Here is a 19,475-nt window from a genome sequence, read left to right on the forward strand (position 1 = left end):
AACCAGATGCTGCTTCACCCCTGTGTCCGACTCCCAACCAAGGCACCAGCCAACTGACCCTTCTCCCACACTTCGCCCCTATTCAGCAGGAAGTAGCCAGAAAGAAGCGACGTCCTATATCATCAAAAGGGTCGGAATGTAAGGCCGGTTGCCTGGTCGGGAGGTTGGACACGCCCACCTCTGCACTGGGCACCAGGCTCTGCCTCAGGGCTCCCCTGGAAGTCTCCAGCTGATGCAAGGCTCCTGGCCGGTTCTCCCACTGGAAAACCCGCCCCGTCTCAATCCCACTCCCCTGGAGTCAATCAGAGCACCCAGCTGTTGCTCGCTCCTCCTAGCCATAAAAACCCCACGCCCCAGGAAGTTGGTGCGACTTCCCTGGCCCCTTTCCCCGGGACCATGGAACCTTACCCGGGAGCTAAATAAATGGGCATTTAATTTTCTTATAGTGGCCTCAGTTTCCTCATTTTAAAGTCGGCAATAACCCTTACAGAAGGAATGAATGACTCCATGAATGAATGTGTAAATGATGGTGTGATGGATACTTTCTTTCTCAACAAATCGTAGTCATCCCGAAAATCATATCGTTATAATCCTGATTTCACAGAGGAGCCAACCGAGGCTGGAAAAGTTAGCAGGCGTGTCAAGGCCCGTCCTGTAAGATAGTGACAGGTGTGACTGCTGATTGAGACCTACTATGTACAGACTTTGCACTCTATTTCATTCTACATAAACCCATGAGGCAGGTCCCATTTTTACTCCTGTTCTAGAGGTAAGGAACTTGAGTTTCAGAGAGGTCAGGGAACGTGTCCAGGGCCATACAGTAACGGCAGAGGCCAGACTGCAACCCAGGTCTCTAAAACCTATGCGGTCATAGGTTCTGGAACTGGGGTCTGGCCCCATTCTGTCTTGACCCCAGGCCTCTGTTCTTCCTGCACTGCCACCACGAGACAAAGGGTGGTGAGCTGCATGCTGCCTACAGAATCTAGGGCAATCTGAAAGGTTTCTGTTGGTAACTGTATTAGGGTTCTCTGGAGGGGCAGAACTAATAGGATCTATGTATAGATGAAAGGGGGTTTATTAGGGAGAATTGGCTCACATGATTGCAAAGCAAAGTACCATAACAGGCTGTTTGCAAGCTGGGGAGGAAGGAAGCCAGTAGTCACTCAGTCCGAGTTCAAAAGCCTCAAAAGCAGAGAAACCTACAATGCAGCCTTCAGTCTGTGGCGAAAGGGCCCAGAACCCCCAGCAAACGACTGTGTAAGTCCCAGAGTCCAGAGGCCGAAGAACCTGGAGTCTGATGTCCAAGGGCAGGAGGAGCGGAAGGACGGGAGGAAGGTGAAGGCCGGAAGACTCAGCAAGCCAGTTTCACCCACCTTCTTCCGCCTGCTTGGTTCAAGCCCCGCTGGCAGCCAATTGGATGGTGCCCACCCACATGGAGGGCGGGTGTTCCTCTCCCAGTCCACTGAGGCAAATGTCATTTTCCTCTGGCGACACCCCCACGGACACACCCAGAAACAATACTTCACCAGCTATCTAGGCATCCCTCAATCCAATCAAGTGGACACCTAAAGGTAACCATCACAGTAGCTGTCAGGATTCAGAAAGTTCCTGCGTAGTAACTTCTGCCACGTTTTGCTGAAAGAAATCCAAACAGCCTCGAAAATCGGACAGCCTCCTTGACTTAAGCTAAACACAAAGCCCTCCCAGGTTTGGAAATACCTGGAGAGACTTGCCCCATGGGTCTGACCAGCTGTAAGAGCAAGCAGGGGCAGTGAGCGGGGCACCAGCCGTGCTGCGGGGCCGTACGTCTATTTAATTTCCTCTCATCTCCCTCCCGCACCATTCTGCGAGGAGGGTGCTTTCACCTGCACTGTTCCCATGAGGAAATGAGGCTTCAGGAATCTGACAAAGCTTCCAAAGTCCCGTGGATGGCAGGAACCAAGGTTTAGATGGCCAGACCACCCTCCCAGCCCCCCAGGTGGAGAAGCAGGGAGCATGACAGAGGAGGAAGAGAGCGCATGGCAGGTCAGGCTGAAAAGGCAACAATGCCACATGGGCCTCTACACTAAGCTCCAGGATGACTTTGAAAAGTGCTGCAGCCCTGTGGGCGGAAAATTGCACTTGCCTCAAGCTTCATGAAAGCAAACCAAGTTGGAAGGGACTGAAACAGCTAGAAAAACATGGGGAACGCACGCAAGGAAAACGTGTGGAGTTTGTCTCTTTTTCTGGCAAATCTGGCAGCCCAGAAGACTTCACAAATGCTTTCCAAGGCTCCTGGACTTTTTTTTTTTTCTTTGAGACAGAGTCTCGCTGTCGCCCAGGCTGGAGTACAGCGGCATGATCTCAGCTCACTACAACCTCCGCCTCTGAGGTTAAAGCAATTCTCCTGCCTCAGCCTCCTGAGTAGCTGGGATTACAGGTGCCTGCCACCACGCCCAGCTAATTTTTGGGTTTTTAGTAGAGACGGGGTTTCACCATGTTGGTCAGGCTGGTCTCAAACTCCTGACCTCATGATCCACCAGCCTCAGCCTCCCAAAGTGCTGGGATTACAGGCATGAGCCACTGTACCCGGTGAGTCCTGGACTATTTTTTTTTTTTGAGATGGAGTCTCGCTCTTGTTACCCAGGCTGGAGTGCAATGGCGCGATCTCGGCTCACCGCAACCTCCGCCTCCTGGGTTCAGGCAATTCTCCTGCCTCAGCTTCCTGAGTAGCTGGGATTACAGGCACGCACCACCATGCCCAGCTAATTTTTTGTAGTTTTAGTAGAGACGGGGTTTCACCATGTTGACCAGGATGGTCTCGATCTCTTGACCTCGTGATCCACCCGCCTCGGCCTCCCAAAGTGCTGGGATTACAGGCTTGAGCCACCGTGCCCGGCGAGTCCTGGACTATTAAAGGGGCTGAGGAAGTGGCCTGACAGGGACAGGATTGCCCATGCTAGTGGAGGCGGGGGTAGGGACGCAACAACAGGATACCTGGTTTCATGACAGCCTCATCACTTACCAGCATTGGGACTGTATCAGTTATCCCAAATTTAGCAGCCTAAAACCACATTCATCATCTCATAGTTTCTGGGGGTCAGGAACCCAGGAGTGGATTTGTAGGGCTGTTGGGCCCCACAGGGTCGTGGATTGTCCCTTATGCTGTGCTGAGGTGCAGGATCTGGGAATTAAAGAGACAGGACACTGAAGAACTGGTGAAGAGCAGCTGGACTTGGGGGGGCCGCTCCACCTATGAGCGGAGATCAGCGAGAGCCCCAAATGCACAGAAGCATCTGTATTTATTAGGTACAAGCAGGGGCAGGGTCTTGAGTGAGGTCATCATCTATAGGCTTACTAATAGGGCATACATAATCACATGAGTCACAAGCGAGGGGGCCACCCCATTATGTTACCTGGGCAGAGAGGTGGGCTGTGTGCAGTAGGGGGCCATGCCATGCGCAGTATTAGAGGGTCCTGTACAGAAAAGGGGTCCACCCCCATTAGGTCACCAAGGCAAGGAGGTGGGCTGGGTGCAACAGGTGTTGTGTGCAACACTTCTTATCTAGGGGCTGGAGACTTCAAAGGATTTCTAATAGAAGAATATTGTAAGCCAATGCGGTGGGAGCTGACAGACTTGTGTTATTCTCTTAAGATATTTACGGGAGGATGATTTGAGGCAGCACAGAAGTGCAAAAAGGCTGACAGGGTGCACAGCCACCGTGAATGGTCACACCAGAGGGGTTCTTCTCCCTCAGGTATTTCCAGGATCTCAGGCCTGAGGCCTGCTTTCCACAGGAACTGGATGCAAGGTGCTACAACTCCTTTATCAGGAGGAGAGGCTCTTGCTCCAAGCCTGCATACAGCGTATGTCCTTTCAGGCAGGGACGCCACCGCCTGGGTCTTTGGTTCTTGTCCTGGTCTGGCTGTTTTCCCATGTACTGCTTCTGTTCTGTGACTGCTCTAGACATTCCTCCTACTACAAACTACTATATGGTTATATAGAAGGATTCTATAAATCAGCACTAAATGTGTCGGTACAGCTCTGACTACATAGAACTGAGTATGCTAGATATAAGTATTAAGTATGATTATATAAGCTAGATATATGTAAGCAGTGAGTTATGCTTCAGGCATTAATTCTACAAGCTAATATATGATTATATACAAAGGATTACATAAAGGAAGTAGCTGAGTAATAACACTATAACTAAGATATTCTTCAGGCACTAACTGTGCCTGGGGTCTGGACAGTTCTCCTTCCTCGGTGCCCATGGGGGGTGTTACCCACATGGATTCACCAGGAGCTTCCGGCTTGGCGTCTCCCAGGAGCCGCAGGCGAGTGTGGGCCATGGCTGCCATCTCTGTTTCCAAGCGCATCATGTGGCTGTTGGCTTGAGGCTTCAGGTCCTCCAGGCACAGGCTTCCCCATGGGGCTGCTTGCGACATGGCTTCCTTACCCAGAGTGATGGATCCAAGAGAGAGAGCAGCCGAGCCAAAAGCCACAGCCTTTTGCAAGCAAACCTCAGAAGTGACATCTTGTCACTTCTGCCATATTCAACTGGTCACACAGACCAATCCTGCTGCCATGGAGGGAGCAGCAGTAGGTGGTTGGGACTACTGGGGCCATCTTAGAGGCTGCCACAGGGATCCAAGGGGAGTTTCTGCCCTGCTCTGTGCCCGGGGTCCCCTGGATAAAGTAGGGACACTAACATCACCAACGTGAGGTTTTCGAGAGCATGTCCACAAAGCAGCCAGGTGGCAGGTGTTTTGCAGCGGGTAGTCAGCTGCCCCACCCGGCCCTGGGTCCCAGCTCCCTCCGCTGGTGGGGCTGATGTCCTTGGGGCTCTTCCAGCTCCTGCAGAAATGGGGAGTGGAGTCAGTTACTGAATAGGGGCCTGTCAGTGTGCTTTCCCCGGGCTGCTGGATGAGATGCGTTGGGCCACATGGCTGTTTAATAGCCCCGACACCCCATCCTCCTGATTGAGCGCTGGGATGGTGACAGGGTTCTGTCCTCAGGCAGCAGACTCAGACAGGCAGGTCCTGCTTAATGGGCATCTGCAGAAATGTGGGTTTTTGTCACCTCACTTGGGAGTGCACTTGCATCATGTAGGATCAAAAAAAAAAAAAAATGGAAAAGAGCATTTGAGTAATTGAACTTTGAATGACTGGACTTTAACAGCATGTCTGAAGGAGGCGGAATGGTCTTTCTGATGGCTTCACTGCCCAAGAATGGACAATGAAGACCCCCTGAAAGAATGCCCATGGGGTGCTGGGCTTCCAGAGGGCTTGGAAACCCTGGTGCCAAACCCTCTCCTGGCACTTGAGATGGCACCACTGAGTTGGGCCATTCCTGACTCATTCTCTCAAATGCTACTACCTCATGGAAGCAAAGTGAGACTGCACCCGGGTCCTCCCTGGGTGTCCCACAGCCCCGTGGGGTGAAGGTTCAGCCCAGAGCAAGTGCCCGGTACACAGTATTAAATAATGACTGTTCCTGCAGACGGTAGGTTCTTTCCTTGGGAGGGTCCCTGGGCATTCTCTATAAAACCCAGGACAAATGTGGAGACCGCAGTGAGTTAAGATAGCGCCACTGCACTATCAGCCTGGATGACAAAGTGAGATCTTATTTCAAACAAACAAACAAACATGGTATTGCTAAGAAGTTTTGAAAACAGCTGACCTGGCACAGACATTCCATTTTACAGATCGGGACACTGAGGCCTGAGGACGGGTTAAATGGCGCCTGGTCACACAGGGGTTTGTGGCAGAATGAGTAGAACCCAGGACCATGCCCAATCTGGACTCTGCCCAAAAGACAGCACTCCTTCTCCTCCAAGCTGCGCCTCTGCTGATTGGTTGGAAACTAATCGGGGTGCTGAGTGGCAGCGTGCTGGCCCAGGGGAAGGGGATAGGTGGAGCTCTGTCCCTCCTGCCCTGCGTTGTGCCATGTGCTAATGTGCTATGACCTCCACTCTGAACCTCGGTGTCCTCTTCTGTAGATGGGGAATGTTGGAGCATCTTCCGCATCCAGGTGTTGTGAGGGAGATGACGTGTTGTAATCTTTGTCCACTTGGAAAGCATCAGGCAGTTTCCCTTCTCTGCACAGTCAGTGGGGATCCTGAGGGCAGAGTCACAGGGTGAGGGCCTTCCATAGCCTCAGAAATCCACAGGATGGGGAGAGGAAATGGGGCTGAACTCCAACCTCATCTCACTGCCTGAGAAAGAAACCCAGGGGCGAACACGTGGCTTAGAGTGATGACACCTCTTGAGCCTCTGTGTGGCTTCATGCAGACCCTCCAGGCAGGACAAACCAGGACGAGGGGACAGTGTGGAGGTGCAGCTGCCACCACCCAGCACCATAAGCACTGTCCGAGGAAAATGGGGCAGCCACATCCCGCACAGCAACGCCAGGTGGCCAAACCCGAGCGTATGACCACTCGACATTCCCCACCCACAGCAGAGGTGAGGCCTGCTGCCCGGTAGAGAGCAGCCCAGCCCGTGGGGGACAGGGGTGGGTACAGGTCATGTCCTCAATCTCAGGGAAGACACTAAAGACTCAAGGGGCTGGGACAGGAACAGGCCCCCCACGAGGGGTGAGGTTTGCTGAGGGGCCCCCAGCTGCTTGGGCACTCCCAAGTGACTAAGTTCTGATGATAATTCCATGGGGTCATCACTGCACGTTAGGGAACACAGGATATGGTTTCACAATACACGTGTTTCACAACACACGTGGTCAGCAGTTCCCAAGCCGTGAATCACCACACAGCTCCACTTTACGGATAACTGGAATTCAAAAATAACTGTGACTGCGCACTTTCCACCCAGGACAATCCGAGTGGACGGCTGGGCTGACTCTCCATGGTCACCTTCAGCACAGGTGTGTCTCCACAGAGGCAGCCATGCCCAGGCAACCCGACAATTACGGCAGACACCCCAGGGGCCCCTCCAGCTGGAGGTGAAGCCAGGGTCTGCCCTCGGCAGGAGGCCGTCAGCTACGGAACGTCAGCCTTGCTCTTTTCTAAATTGCACTTGCATTTCATTCAGCCAGGGTGTAGTCACTGCGGATTCTCACGCACATACCAGAAGGACTTCTTTTAGGTAAAGAAAGGAAGGAAAGCACTGCAGGTTCCACCAGAGATTTTTATTTCAGCCACAGAGGACCCTGGCTTTCTGCTCTACAGCACTGAACATGGTCAGGCTCTTCTGAGCACCGGCCAGTACCCCCCAGGGTTCTCTGTTTCCCAAGTCCTGATGGATTCAGGCAAGACCCTCACAAACTCACCCACTGCCTGCTGAACAGGAGGGCCATGAGGCAGCCTGTGTGCCGAGGTCAGTGCGGGCACACTGCCAGGGCGTCGCCTCTCCCACCCTCTGCTGGGGGGCCGGACCTTGACCACGCGACATGCTCAAGCTGCTGTTCACATCCCCCAGGAAAGGCAACCGGCCTTTAAGTTAAGGTTTAGCAGTGACCAAAGAAATAAGAAACACTACTGTGGAGTTTACACAGATGCTTATTCGTTTCTTTAAACAACAAATCCAACACAAAAGTAAGTAAGAGGCAACAGGGTGCTTGAAAGAGAGGGAATCTCGTCTGTAAAGTGCTGTTTGAGACGCAGGGACCTCCTAGTCTAGCCTGGCACACCGCATCACTCGGGAAGGTAGCACTGGGGTGGGGACGGCATGCAATTCCCAACACACTCGGCATTCACAGTGGACAGGGCTCATCAGCGGCTGCCCCTTCGTCGGGGTCCACGCCATCTACACACGGACGCAAGGTCTCTGCAGCGCGGTCTGCACACATGAGCACACACGGCACCGGTGCACGCGCGTCAGGCTGGGCCACACTGGGGAAGGGCCTCACGGCACATGCACTGGAAGCTCCTCGGTGGCGGGCGTGCTCAGGCCGCCGACAGGAACGGGAAGAAGAAGAAGTCGAAGGCGAACTTGACGGCGCCGTGCACAGTGCTGCGCCAGTCGTGCTCGATCTTCACATGCCGCCTGGCGGGCGAGAGCTGGGCCATGCAGTTGAGGCAGCTGATGGCCTTGAGCTCGAAGACGGGCCACTTGCTGCCCAGGCGGCCCTCCAGGATGGTGCTGAACTCGATGAGGCTGCCCTGGCGCAGGCTGAGCAGCACACTCTTGAACTCGCTGCTGGCCCGCAGCACGATGTCCTTGGTGACGTCGTCCTCCTCGCGGCTGCGTGGGCTGTCGGCGCCGCTGCTGAACGGCATGCCCACGGTGATCTCGAACTTGTAGCGGTCGAACTTCTTGATGTGGCAGGGGTGCTTGGCCAGCAGCTTGAGGCGGCAGAGCTCCTCCTCGGCCGTGGAGGTGTTGCCGGGGCTGCAGGCGGGGTAGGCCTCGCCGTAGAGGCAGCGCATCCAGTCGCCGATGAAGAAGGGGAGCATGTTGATGGCCGACTCGGCGCTGTTGTCGATGTCGGTCACGCGGACGTACTTGAAGCGGCCGGTCCACGTGACCCTGTGGCCCTCCAGGTGGCTGCAGAGGATCTGGGTGCGCGCCATGTTGGTCTCCTTCCAGGCGCGCGGCCCGCACAGCGCCCCATACTGCTGCCAGGTCAGCGTGGAGTTGTAGACCTTCATGCCCTCCGAGCGGTACACATAGAACCAGCAGAACAGCACGATGGCTGTGAGCCACACCAGGATGAGCTTGACCATGGAGCTCCGCGTCAGGGACTTCACCATCCCCACCACGGAGAAGCTGGCCTTGGTCCACCAGCGCAACAGCAGGGGCACGCTGCACACCGCCATGGTGACTGCAATCTTGGTGAGCTCCAGAGACACGAACCACCGGGCGAACTGCAGCATGCCCACCAGGGCCAGGCCGGCCACCAGGATGGGGAGGGCAAAGAGGAAAAGGCAGTAGCCGATGGAGGCGCGGAGCAGCCCCAGGCCGGTGGACTCCAGCAGAATGACCACGGAGAGCTCACACCACATGAAGCATACCAGGTAGGGCACCAGGTAGCAGTAGGTGCCCTTGAAATTCCTCAGCTGTGCCATGCGGAAGAAGAGGTAGAGCAGGTAGACGTATAGCAGGCAGGGGACGCTGACGTTGAGGACCACCAGGTGGCCGACAGGCACGGTGAGGAAGGTCTGGCCGAGGACCTTCAGGTAGGGCCAATCCAGGGGTATGGAGGGCAGCAGCGACAGCAGGCCGGCGGTGACCTCGGTGGCCAGGGCCCTGCGCGTGTAGGGCTCCGCATGGGTGCTCAGGCTCAGGTAGCTGGTCACGGTAAAGAAGCCAGTGATGACAGCCAGCTCCGAGCATGGGATGCAGTCCTTGCTGGCGAGGGGGAAGGAGAAGATGACGAAGAAGACGGAGAGCAGGAAGTGGGCATAGGGCTCCAGGTGGTTCCAGCCGAAGTTGACTTCAGCCTGCTCCACGTCCAGGTTGGGCTCGAAGCGCAGCAGCAGGTCGGTGAGGGTGCGGAAGTTCTCCCAGGCCTTGCTGTCCTGGAAGACCTTGAGGGTGCAGATCACCATGGAGATGAAGGACAGGTAGAAGATGACCAGCGGGATGAAGAAGGCGAAGAAGTCGATGGTGAGGTTGCTGATGATGAAGAAGAAGATGAGGGCGTTGATGTGGTGTGTGGGGATGATGGTGGACAGCCAGTGCATGCCCGCCCTGGAGGCCACGTCAATCAGATACTCCTTGATCTCCATGATGGCGTGCAGTGGGTACTTGACCACCTGGGGGAGAGACGGAATGTGGGAACCAGGCTGGGGCAGGACCGCCTCACACCTCCCTCTGACCACCCTGCCTCCTGACAAAATGAACCCACATCTCTGCCTTTTCTGTCGCCAGCCCTGTCCTAGTGGTTCTCCCTCCACCCTTCTCCAGGTGGCCCTCCCCATGCTCTGCAGTCCCTGCGGGCCCTCCCTCTTCTGGGCCTGGAGCCCCTCTCTCGCTCCCTGCACACACGCACATTCACACACGCACACGCAACCAACCTTACCCCGTGCCTGGCTCCCCCACTTCTGCCGGTGTGACCAGACACATGTGTGCTTCTCTTCCTGCAAGACCTCCAGCACCTGGAGGGACCCATTTCCCGTCCCTCAGGGCTGCCCACATGAAGAGACTTTGGAGCCCTGGGATTGTCGTCTGGGAGCTGGCTTTGTGACCCAGCTCTGCACTGCAGCAAGGACGTCACCTCCCTGAGTATCCACGAAGGGAAATGGCAATCCTTAAAAGACTAGGCTGGGATCTAGGAGGCGAAGCCACAGGCAGTCCCGGGAGGGGCGGCAGAGCAAGCGTTAGACAACAGGGGTTTGGTGCAGACTCAGGCAGAGGGGCCAACACGACTCTCCCAGCAGAGACACCATGCAGCTGCACAGGGCGGCCAGGTGAGCTGCCCTGCCTGTGGCAGGAGACCCTGAGAAGCAGCTGCGGGCCACCTTCCACCCCTACACACACGCACACATTCACACACACATACACACACACACACACACACACCCACCCACTCCTACACACACACATGCAGCCCACCCCTGTGCACACACACACACACACACACACACACAAACACAGGCAACCCACTCCTACACACGCACACACACACACACACACACAGGCAACCCACCCCTACACACACACACACATACAACCCTACCCTTACAACACACTCACCCCTACACACACAACCTACCCCTACACACACATTCACACACACACATGCAACCCACCCCTACACACACACACACACACACACCCACATACAACCCACCCCCCCCTACACACACAACCCGCCCCTAAACACATACATACACATTCACACACACACACGCAACCCACCCCTACACACACACACACACACACAACCCACTCCTACACACACACGTGCAACCCACCCCTACACACACACATACACATTCACACACACACACACACAGGCAACCTGCCCCTACACACATACATACACATTCACACACACACAAACAGGCAACCCACCCCTACACACACACATACACACACACAGGCAACCCACCCCTACACACACACACACACAACCCACTCCTACACACACACACATTCACACACACATGCAAACCACCCCTACACACACACACATACACATTTACAAACACACACACACAGGCAACCCACCCCTATACACACACACACACACACACACACACAACCCACCCCTACACACACACACACATACACACAAACCTACCCCTACAACACACACCCCTACACACACAACCTACTCCTACACACACATTCACACACACAACCCCATCCACACACACATGCAACCCACCCCTACACACACACATTCACACACGCAACCCACCCCTACACACACATTCACACACACACACACATGCAACCCACCCCATACACATACATTTACACACACACAACCCTACACACACGCACGTTCACACACACATGCAACCCACCCCTACGCACTCATGCACACACAACCCACCCCTACACAAATACACCCACATTAACACACACACATGCAACCCACCCCTACACACACGCACATTCTCACACACACATGCAACCCACCCCTACACATCCGTACACATTCACACACATATGACCCACCTCTTCATGCATGTGTGCACACCCACCCCTATACACATGCATTCACATGTGTGCATACCCAGTCCTACCCACACGTGCACCTTCACACCTGCACACCCACCCCCACAGAGTGTACACTCACGGGCACACCCACTCCACTGCACACTCATGTGCACACCTGCTCCTACACACACGTGCAACCTCATGCAATCCACCATAACACGCTTGCACATGCGCACACCTACCCTATACATGTGAACTTATACATACACACCACCATGCAGCCCCAACGGTGCTTATAATAGGGACACAGTCCCACACAGCCACGAGCAAAGGCTGCCTTCCCCCACCTGTGGGTCCTGCTCCCCTGCTCTGCATGCACTAAGGTCAGAAGCAGCTCTCAGCCTTCACCACAGCCAAGAGGAGCAGAGAGCTGAGGGAGGGATGCTGGGAGCAGCCTCAGGAGCAGGTGAAGCAGTGCTGCTACCCAGGGCCAGCCCCCATGCCTGCCTGGTCTGTGCAGAAGTCAGAGGCCCCGAGCCCTGCCAGAACATGGGGGAGCCAGGCAGAGAGACTGGAGCGGGGAGGGGAGAAAGTGGCCATGGTGCCAGTGCTCATGCAGTGTGGTATGTCACACAGGGCAGGGTCTGGGCATCTTCAGGAGTGCCAGGCGCCTGGACCAACACCACGGAGTGGATGCCCAGGGGGTGGCCCCACCTGGAGTTAGGGAAGCCTGGCTGTGTGTCCAGAGCCCACTGAGGGGCTACGTGACAGCCAGGTTGGAGCACCGACAGACAGGAAGTGGCAGCTGCGCCCCATCAGCTCAGGGCCTTGGGGCACCAGCCCCCCAAATCCCCTGGGGTAGGCTCTCTCCAGCCACTGCACCAGAGGGCCAAGGAGTGATCCCAGGTGAATGGCGACTGGGTGACACCACCAGAATGCGGCCCTCACCTGCCAAGAGCCTTGGCTAACAGCTCTGGATGACTAGAACACCTGGAAGCAACCAGAAGACCGAGTCTTCCACAGATGAGAGGGCCAGGCTCATGGGGCAAACAGAGGGGTTGAAGAGCGTGTGCATGCACGTCTACACACACATGTGGGGGAACAGCTCGGTTGCCTTGTATATATTTGTGACAGTACACTTTATCTCTGTTTTATGACAAGCCAACAAAGTATGAAAGCAGCTAACAGTCCCCCCAGCTCTCTCTGGGGTGAACAACCTTCTCCATGAGCAGAGAGGTACTCACACTGCCAGGAGACAGCTAGCAGAGACTGGGAAGACCACGCACTGCAGCATGTGAGGGCATTTCCAATGCTTGCCAGAGAGCCAGAGGGCACTTATGAAAATGAACCTCCTCCAGGATTTGTCTGGGGCAAGCCCCTTGAGCATGACGCCAGGCCAGCAGCTAAAATCAACAGCTAGAAGTGAGTCAACACGTGCGTCAGCCGGCAGGCTGCTCAGTTAATCCCTGTGTGGGGACCTTGCTAACAGCAGGACAACTAAAGTTTGCCCCAGGCCGCCACTGCTCACCACCGTCTCACGCACGACCGGCACAGTAGCCAGGGGGTGGCCTTGGTAAAAATTAATCTGAAATCCCGTCTTACTCAAAGTCATGCACATTGTTTTGCCTAGAGGAACACACACAACCCACCTGGTTGAGAGGACCTTTAAAAGACAAGGAAGATTCTAGAACATTACGTTAGATGGCATCTAGCCTCTGCTCCGACAGAGTGGAGGGGCTGGCCCCACACCTGGGCTCAATGAGCAGGGAATAATCCCCTTTTTAAAGCTCCAGTTTCTGCTCCCTGCAGCGTCCACCCAAGATCTTCCTCTGATATGGGACTAAAAAGTTGAGTCGCCTATTCTGCAGAGAAGGTCCAAACAAATTCAACTCTTGAGATGGAAAAATAATGAAATTTAAAAAATATGAGTGAGGAATCTACTTCTATGAATAGAATATTACAGAGCTCTCTGTCTGGGCCCGCGGTAATCGGCCCTTCTGCTCCCACGAGAAACCAGGAAGCAGCGTCACCACGCAGGCAGCTGAACAGACCCGTGAAGAAGGCAGGCTGGGGAAGGGAGCCGAGACCAGATTCTGCTCAAACCTCTTGGCAAAAATGTTCCCGTGTTGGCTCTTCCAATTACGTAATGTTAAAAATGTTAGGATTTTACGATATTATTAAGTTTGTTTTCAGAGGATTTTATCTACAATGACACCCTGCCCCTCCAGGCTCCAGAAGAGAGCTGTGTGGAGTCTGGAACATTCTTTGTGGGAGTAAGGCTGGCTCACAAAAAGGCGTCTGTCATTTTCACTTTGGGTTAAGACCTCTCCTTGTTCTGCAAAAGGCTGCTAAAAGCTGGAACAGCTCTCAGCCCTGGGAGATGCTTGTGGCGATTCATTGCCTCCCTTCACAAGAGACTCCTAAGAAGACAAACTGTGAAGGAATCAAAGTGCTGAAGCTTCAAAAACTGAAGGGAAACAGAGCCTTGTTTATCTCTTGTCAGAAGAGTTTAAATCTCTCCCTTCTAAAAAGGACTTTCAGCCTGGACACAGTGCCTCACACCTGAATCTCAGCAGTTTAGGAAGCCAAAGTGGGAGGCTCACTGGTCCCAGGAGTTTGAGACCAGCCTGGGAAACACAGTGAGACCCCCATTGCTACCCAATTTTTCCCAAAAATTAGCTGGGTGTGGTGGCACATGCCTGTAGTCCCAGCTCTTTGGGAGGCTGAGGTGGGGGGGATCGCTTGAGCCTGGCATCATGTTGAGACTGCAGTGAGCTGTGACTGCACCACTGCACTCCAGCCTGGGCAACAGAATGAGACCCTGTCATGAAGTAACACAAATAAATAGGACTTTTGGATGCTTCACAACACTGACTCACCACCTGTAAGTAGGTGACATATCATTTCCCAAACAGGATGCATACGTGAGGAGGCATTATTATAACAGTACTTACGCCAGGATGACATAAACCGGGACACCCAGGCCATGGCCTCCTGGCCCAAAGGGTCTTCTCCAAGATACCCTTTCATCTGTGACCCTTACTGGCATTTTGGGAGTGTCTTTGCCAAAACCGTGCCAGCACCCCAGCTTCCTCCTCTCCTGTTAGTAAGACGATGGACCCGGTATGTGAATATGCTTGCCTAGGGCCAGCTCTGAGTGGACCGTCAGTAAAAGCCATGTGCTCCCTTGGTTCAAGCTCTTGGCCATCCTGGCCTGTGTCTCAGAGCCTCTGAAGACTGGTTGGTGTTGTGCCTAGACATACAGCCTGTTCCAAGTGGGAAGGGCAGAGCCTTCCACCTGCCACCCTAGAGGACTTGCAGCTCTGGGCATTCAGGGGGATCACACTCAGACCCGTCAGGCTCTGAGTCCCTGGAGTGGGACTGTCGTGCCCGCTGCTCTCTGGGCTAAGCCGCTCCTGCAGCACTTGGGTTCCTGCTCTGACCCTCTCCCTGACTCCAGGATGGTGACCTGCCTGATAGCTGTGGCCCAACCATCTCCTGGTCCTGGCCCTGACTCATGCACCCATCTGAACACAGATAGCAGTTCCTCCATGTTCACAGTCAGTTCAGAAGACAGAGCCCCAGGGTGCCTGCATGATACTGCCCACAGGTAGCTATGACAATCATCTGCTGGGGCCCCTTGTGCTGGCCTCAGCCTGGGGATCCTGGGTCAGGAGGCCAAGCCTCTGGAAATCTTGCTGTTCTCTGCAGAGTGAGATAGGCAGGCATCTAATTTACCTATGCAAGCTGAACCGGGGGCAATTGTGAGGGGCCATAGGGCCACATGGCCAAGAAAAGCAAGAAAAGCTGTCAGGCCAGGAGGAGCCCGCATCGCTAGGCTTCCCACTCCCTGCTTTCGCCTGCTCACGCCAGCCAGGTGTGCCCACTGTCACCCTGCACAAGTGTCACCCACCACGCTCACACACTGGGCCTCGCTCCCTGAGCCCTTGCAGATCTGGGGGCAGTGGGCGCCTCTGCACAGCCTCCCTGGCCTGATGGACATGAGCTCTTTGTCTTGGGGGAAGGCATCTTCAAGGCACTGACCTCCATTCTGGACCACACACAGGGAATTCTGCTAAGTGACGAAGTCTAGATGAGAGTTGGCCTCCAGCCCCGCCCCACTGCCCCCACACTGTGCTGTGCACAGAAAGACCAGTGCTTGTCATCCCAGCACTCTTGCCCAACACTGCCTGGTTTCCAAGCATGACAGCTCAGAACAAAAAGGCCTCCCTCCCAAGGACACATCCTTATGAGGAGAGCTGATGCCCCGAGGTACCAGCGGCACGGTTCTAGGACACTCTGTTAGGCGAGGACCTCCCCACCTGCAGCTTCCCGGAAGGTGCCCCGCCTAAAGTGCATGAGTCCCTGGGAGGCAGGCTCTGGCCTGGCCGGGGTCTCGGTCGCTCACCTTCAGGCGCAGCGGCAGGTCTTCAGGGCTCTTCCCCGCCAGCTCATCATCATCTTCATCATCCTGCAGGAACAGGCTGCTGGGAATGACGCCCTTGGCATACTTCTTAGTGATCTCCACAAAGTCATCCAGCGCGATGTAGTTCTTGGCTGAAGCATGAGAGAAAACAGCACGGGGGCCTCACACTGCAGCCCCACTGCCGCCCTCACACAGAGGATGGGCCGGGGACAGCGGAGTGGGGCCAAGCGAAGAAAGGAGCTGAGGGGGTTCAGGTGGAGGAAAATCCTTCCCTGGGTGGCCTGAGGCGTGAGGACCAGGCTGGGTGAGGAGGAAGGGGCAGGTCTGCTGAGTGCCAGCCTCCACTCCCAGCCCCTGGGTGTGCTGTCCCCTTCCCAAGTGTCCCTTTCTGCTTAGCTCCTCATGCCTGGGGCCACTCACCCACACCTTTCAGCCCAGCTCACCTGCTAAGACTTACAACCTGCATCTCCAGTGGATGCTGTCACCTTCCTCTGCCTCCAGCTGGTGTGGGGCTTCTCATAACATAGGTGACAAGCCGCTCTGTGGGCCAGCGCCCTGCCAACCACTCCATCCAACATGATCTGCACAGGGACTACTCTGAGCCCACAAACCCCTCCACTCAACATGATCCACCAGGGCCTGCCATGCACCTGCTAACCCTCCATCCAACATGAGCTGCCACACGCCTACCATATGCCGGGTAACCCTCCATCCAACATGAGCTGCCACACGCCTACCGTGCACCTGCTAACCCTCCATCCAACACGATCTGCCACACACCTACTATGTACCCGCTAACCTTCCATCCAACATGATCTACCACACGCCTACTATGCGCCCACTAACCCCTCCATCCAACACGATCTACCACACGCCTACTATGCGCCCGCTAACCCTCCATCCAACACGATCTACCACATGCCTACTATGCGTCCATTAACCCTCCATCCAACATTATCTGCCACATGCCTACTATGTGCCCGCTAACCCCTCCATCCAACATGATCTATCACACGCCTACTATGTGCCCGCTAACCTTCCACACGCCTACTATGCGCCCGCTAACCCTCAATCCAACATGATCTGCCACACGCCTACTATGCGCCTGCTACCCTTCCATCCAACATGTGTCTGCCATGGGCCTACTACATGCCTGCTAATTCGTCTATTCAACATGCATCCTGCTATAGGCCGACTTACCCCTCCATTCAACATGTTCCACCAAGAGCCTGTTACGCGCCCAGTGACCTCTCCATCCAACACGATCCACCGAGAGCCTACTACTTGCCCACTGACCCCCTCTATCCAACATGATCCGCAAGAAGGAAACAAGGAACCTGAAGGACCCCAGCTGCTGTGGGTGAGATGGTGTCCAGGAGGGCCTCCATGAGAAGGATGGGAAAGAAAGGACATGCTGGGGTAGGGCAGAGGGAGACCAGCCAGGATGCTGCAGAAACCCTAGGGAGGAGACAGGCTGCATCCAAGATGGCAGCCATGATGGTGGGCGCTGATAGATCTCCTAATGGATTGGCTGTGTGTGCAAGAGGAGAGGAGACGGGGCAGCACCCGGGATGCAGTGGCAGCAAAGAGCGATGAGGTAGCATTGGTGGGGAGCCCGCACAGGTGGCAGTTGGCACAGGCCTCAGCAGCTCACTGTGAAAACATGTGAGCTGAGCATGGGACAACAAGGTACAGGAGACATGAAAGGGGCATGGGCTGGATGCAGCCTGGGCGGGCTGGGTGCTTGTGGTCAAGGACAGCATCTGACACAAGGGAGTGGTCACTAGTGTCACCCATACATCTCCCTACCAGGGCACGTTCCCTATGGGAGGACCTTGGTCCCCACAAGGAAGGCCCTTGTCCTCACAGGGACGAACACCTGGGGCAATGCCAATGTCCAGAGGGTTGGGAGACAGGACATCAGTCTAGAGATCCCAAGGAGTAGCCTGTGTGGCAGCAAGGGGACCGGGCCCAGTGGGGAAAGGGCTCTAAGGAGAATAGCGGTCACTTCTGCCCATGCTGCTGATGGATCAGGTCAGACAAGAACAAGAAGTGACCCAGCAAGGGTGTCACTGATGGCCTGGATGAGCCACTTTGGTGGAATAATGTGGGAAAGGCCTGAGAACACGGGAGGGGGATGACAAACACTCATTTCTGGGAGTTCTATTGGAAAAGCAGGCAGAGGAACAGGTGATACCTGATGGGAACATTCTGATGAGGGGGACACAATGCGGCTGCTGGGGCACTGTCCCTGAGGGCCTTGGGGAGGGGACCACAGGCTGCTCGTGCTGACTCCTAACTCGTCCCCATAACAGTGACAGGGCCTAGGGGCAGGGGTGCCTGGCTCATCACAAATGCCCACGGGATGGGAAGTGAGGCTGGGGTCTAGACTGTCTGCACTGCCACCCAGGATGAAGACCCGGGCTGGGCTGCTCCTGCCCAGAGGTGCCTCACTTCAGGACAGAAGGCACCGTGCTACCTCGGTGGCAAGACACTGTCACCACCTCTCTGTTCCTTGGGTTTCCAAGAGTCACAGATTTCTTTCCATTTCCATGTGAGGTGTTTGTCTCCCCCAAATGGAGCAGGAAAACGGAAGCCCAAGCACCCATGTCTGCCCACACAGAGGCGAGGGCTCCGACCACACCTTCTGGACCACATCCTCCCACGCGGAGACGAGGGCTCCCACCACACCTTCTGGACCATTTCCTCACTGGCCTGGTAGGAAGGTGGGATCTGTGCTCACACCTGTACTCTGACCCCCATAACCACAGAGGCTCTTAGGATAGGCGAGGTCCCTCAGTCCCCTCATCGGACCATCTTGCTATTCAGAAGAACAAACTGAGATCCAGAGAGGAAAATGAGAACTGCCCATGTCACAAGAAGAGCATGTGGCAGACCTGTGTCTGGGCCCAGCCCCCTGTTGATACTGAGCCCCTGAGCCCCTCGCCTATCTTCTCTAGGACAGAGCTCCCAATGCCTCAGATTGCAGACCTACCCAACGTGGATGGAAGACAGTGAGGCTGGGCAGCTGCACAAACATCCCAAAGGCACCCCCAGCTCAGTGTGCCCCAGAGGCTCTATCCCCCCATGCAGGATCTGTCTGCTCCATTCCCTGCCTACCTATAAAGGGCCCGTGATAGGGCGGAGCACCTCCCGCACCCTACTGGGTCTCCTGGGCCTTTGCTTATGTTGTTCCCTCTGCCTGGAGCCCCCTCCCCTAACGCCCTCCTCATCGTTCCCCACTCGGGACTCCCCCTCTGGTCCCCACCTCCAGTATTTCTCTGTCCAGGAGGGACTGGCATGTCGTGGTTTCTGTCCCGTGTCTGCCTTCCCTCCAGCGCAGGCGTTCCAGGTGGGCAGGGTCCACTCCTAGCACCCAGAACACTGACCCCCAAATGGACTGCCTGAGATCCTGGCAGGGTCAGGATGGGGGGGTCCCACAGGAAGGAGAGGTCGCCCTGCAGGCGCAGGTCAAGAGGCACGGGTGAGGCGGGACAGGGCT

General features: G+C 55.4%; 1 protein-coding gene and 1 long non-coding RNA gene across 4 annotated transcripts in view; both read right to left on the reverse strand.

Annotated features, from left to right (window-relative positions):
- Positions 1–7,102: 7,102 nt before the first annotated feature.
- Positions 7,103–19,475, reverse strand: part of WFS1 (wolframin ER transmembrane glycoprotein) — a 34,058-nt gene continuing 21,685 nt past the window's right edge. For both annotated transcript variants that reach the window (XM_017539130.2, XM_037742217.1), the window contains exons 7-8: positions 15,956–16,104; positions 7,103–9,692 (exon numbers count right to left, since the gene is read on the reverse strand). In XM_017539130.2, coding sequence (XP_017394619.1) covers positions 7,881–9,692; positions 15,956–16,104 — 1,961 coding nt within the window. In that variant the 3' untranslated portion in view covers positions 7,103–7,880. The remainder of the gene's footprint in view (positions 9,693–15,955; positions 16,105–19,475) is intronic.
- Positions 16,618–19,467, reverse strand: LOC108311626. Of its 2 annotated transcripts, XR_001828306.2 has the most exons (4): positions 17,010–19,467; positions 16,915–16,979; positions 16,726–16,868; positions 16,618–16,632 (listed from the first exon to the last, which is right to left on the reverse strand). It is a non-coding gene; the product is annotated as an uncharacterized LOC108311626 (long non-coding RNA). The 2 variants fall into 2 exon arrangements; XR_001828304.2 differs by lacking the exon at positions 16,618–16,632 and having other exon boundaries at positions 16,702–16,868.

The sequence above is a fragment of the Cebus imitator genome, unplaced genomic scaffold (genome assembly GCF_001604975.1).
Source record: "Cebus imitator isolate Cc_AM_T3 unplaced genomic scaffold, Cebus_imitator-1.0 Scaffold117, whole genome shotgun sequence".
NCBI classification, from domain to species: Eukaryota; Metazoa; Chordata; class Mammalia; order Primates; family Cebidae; genus Cebus; species Cebus imitator.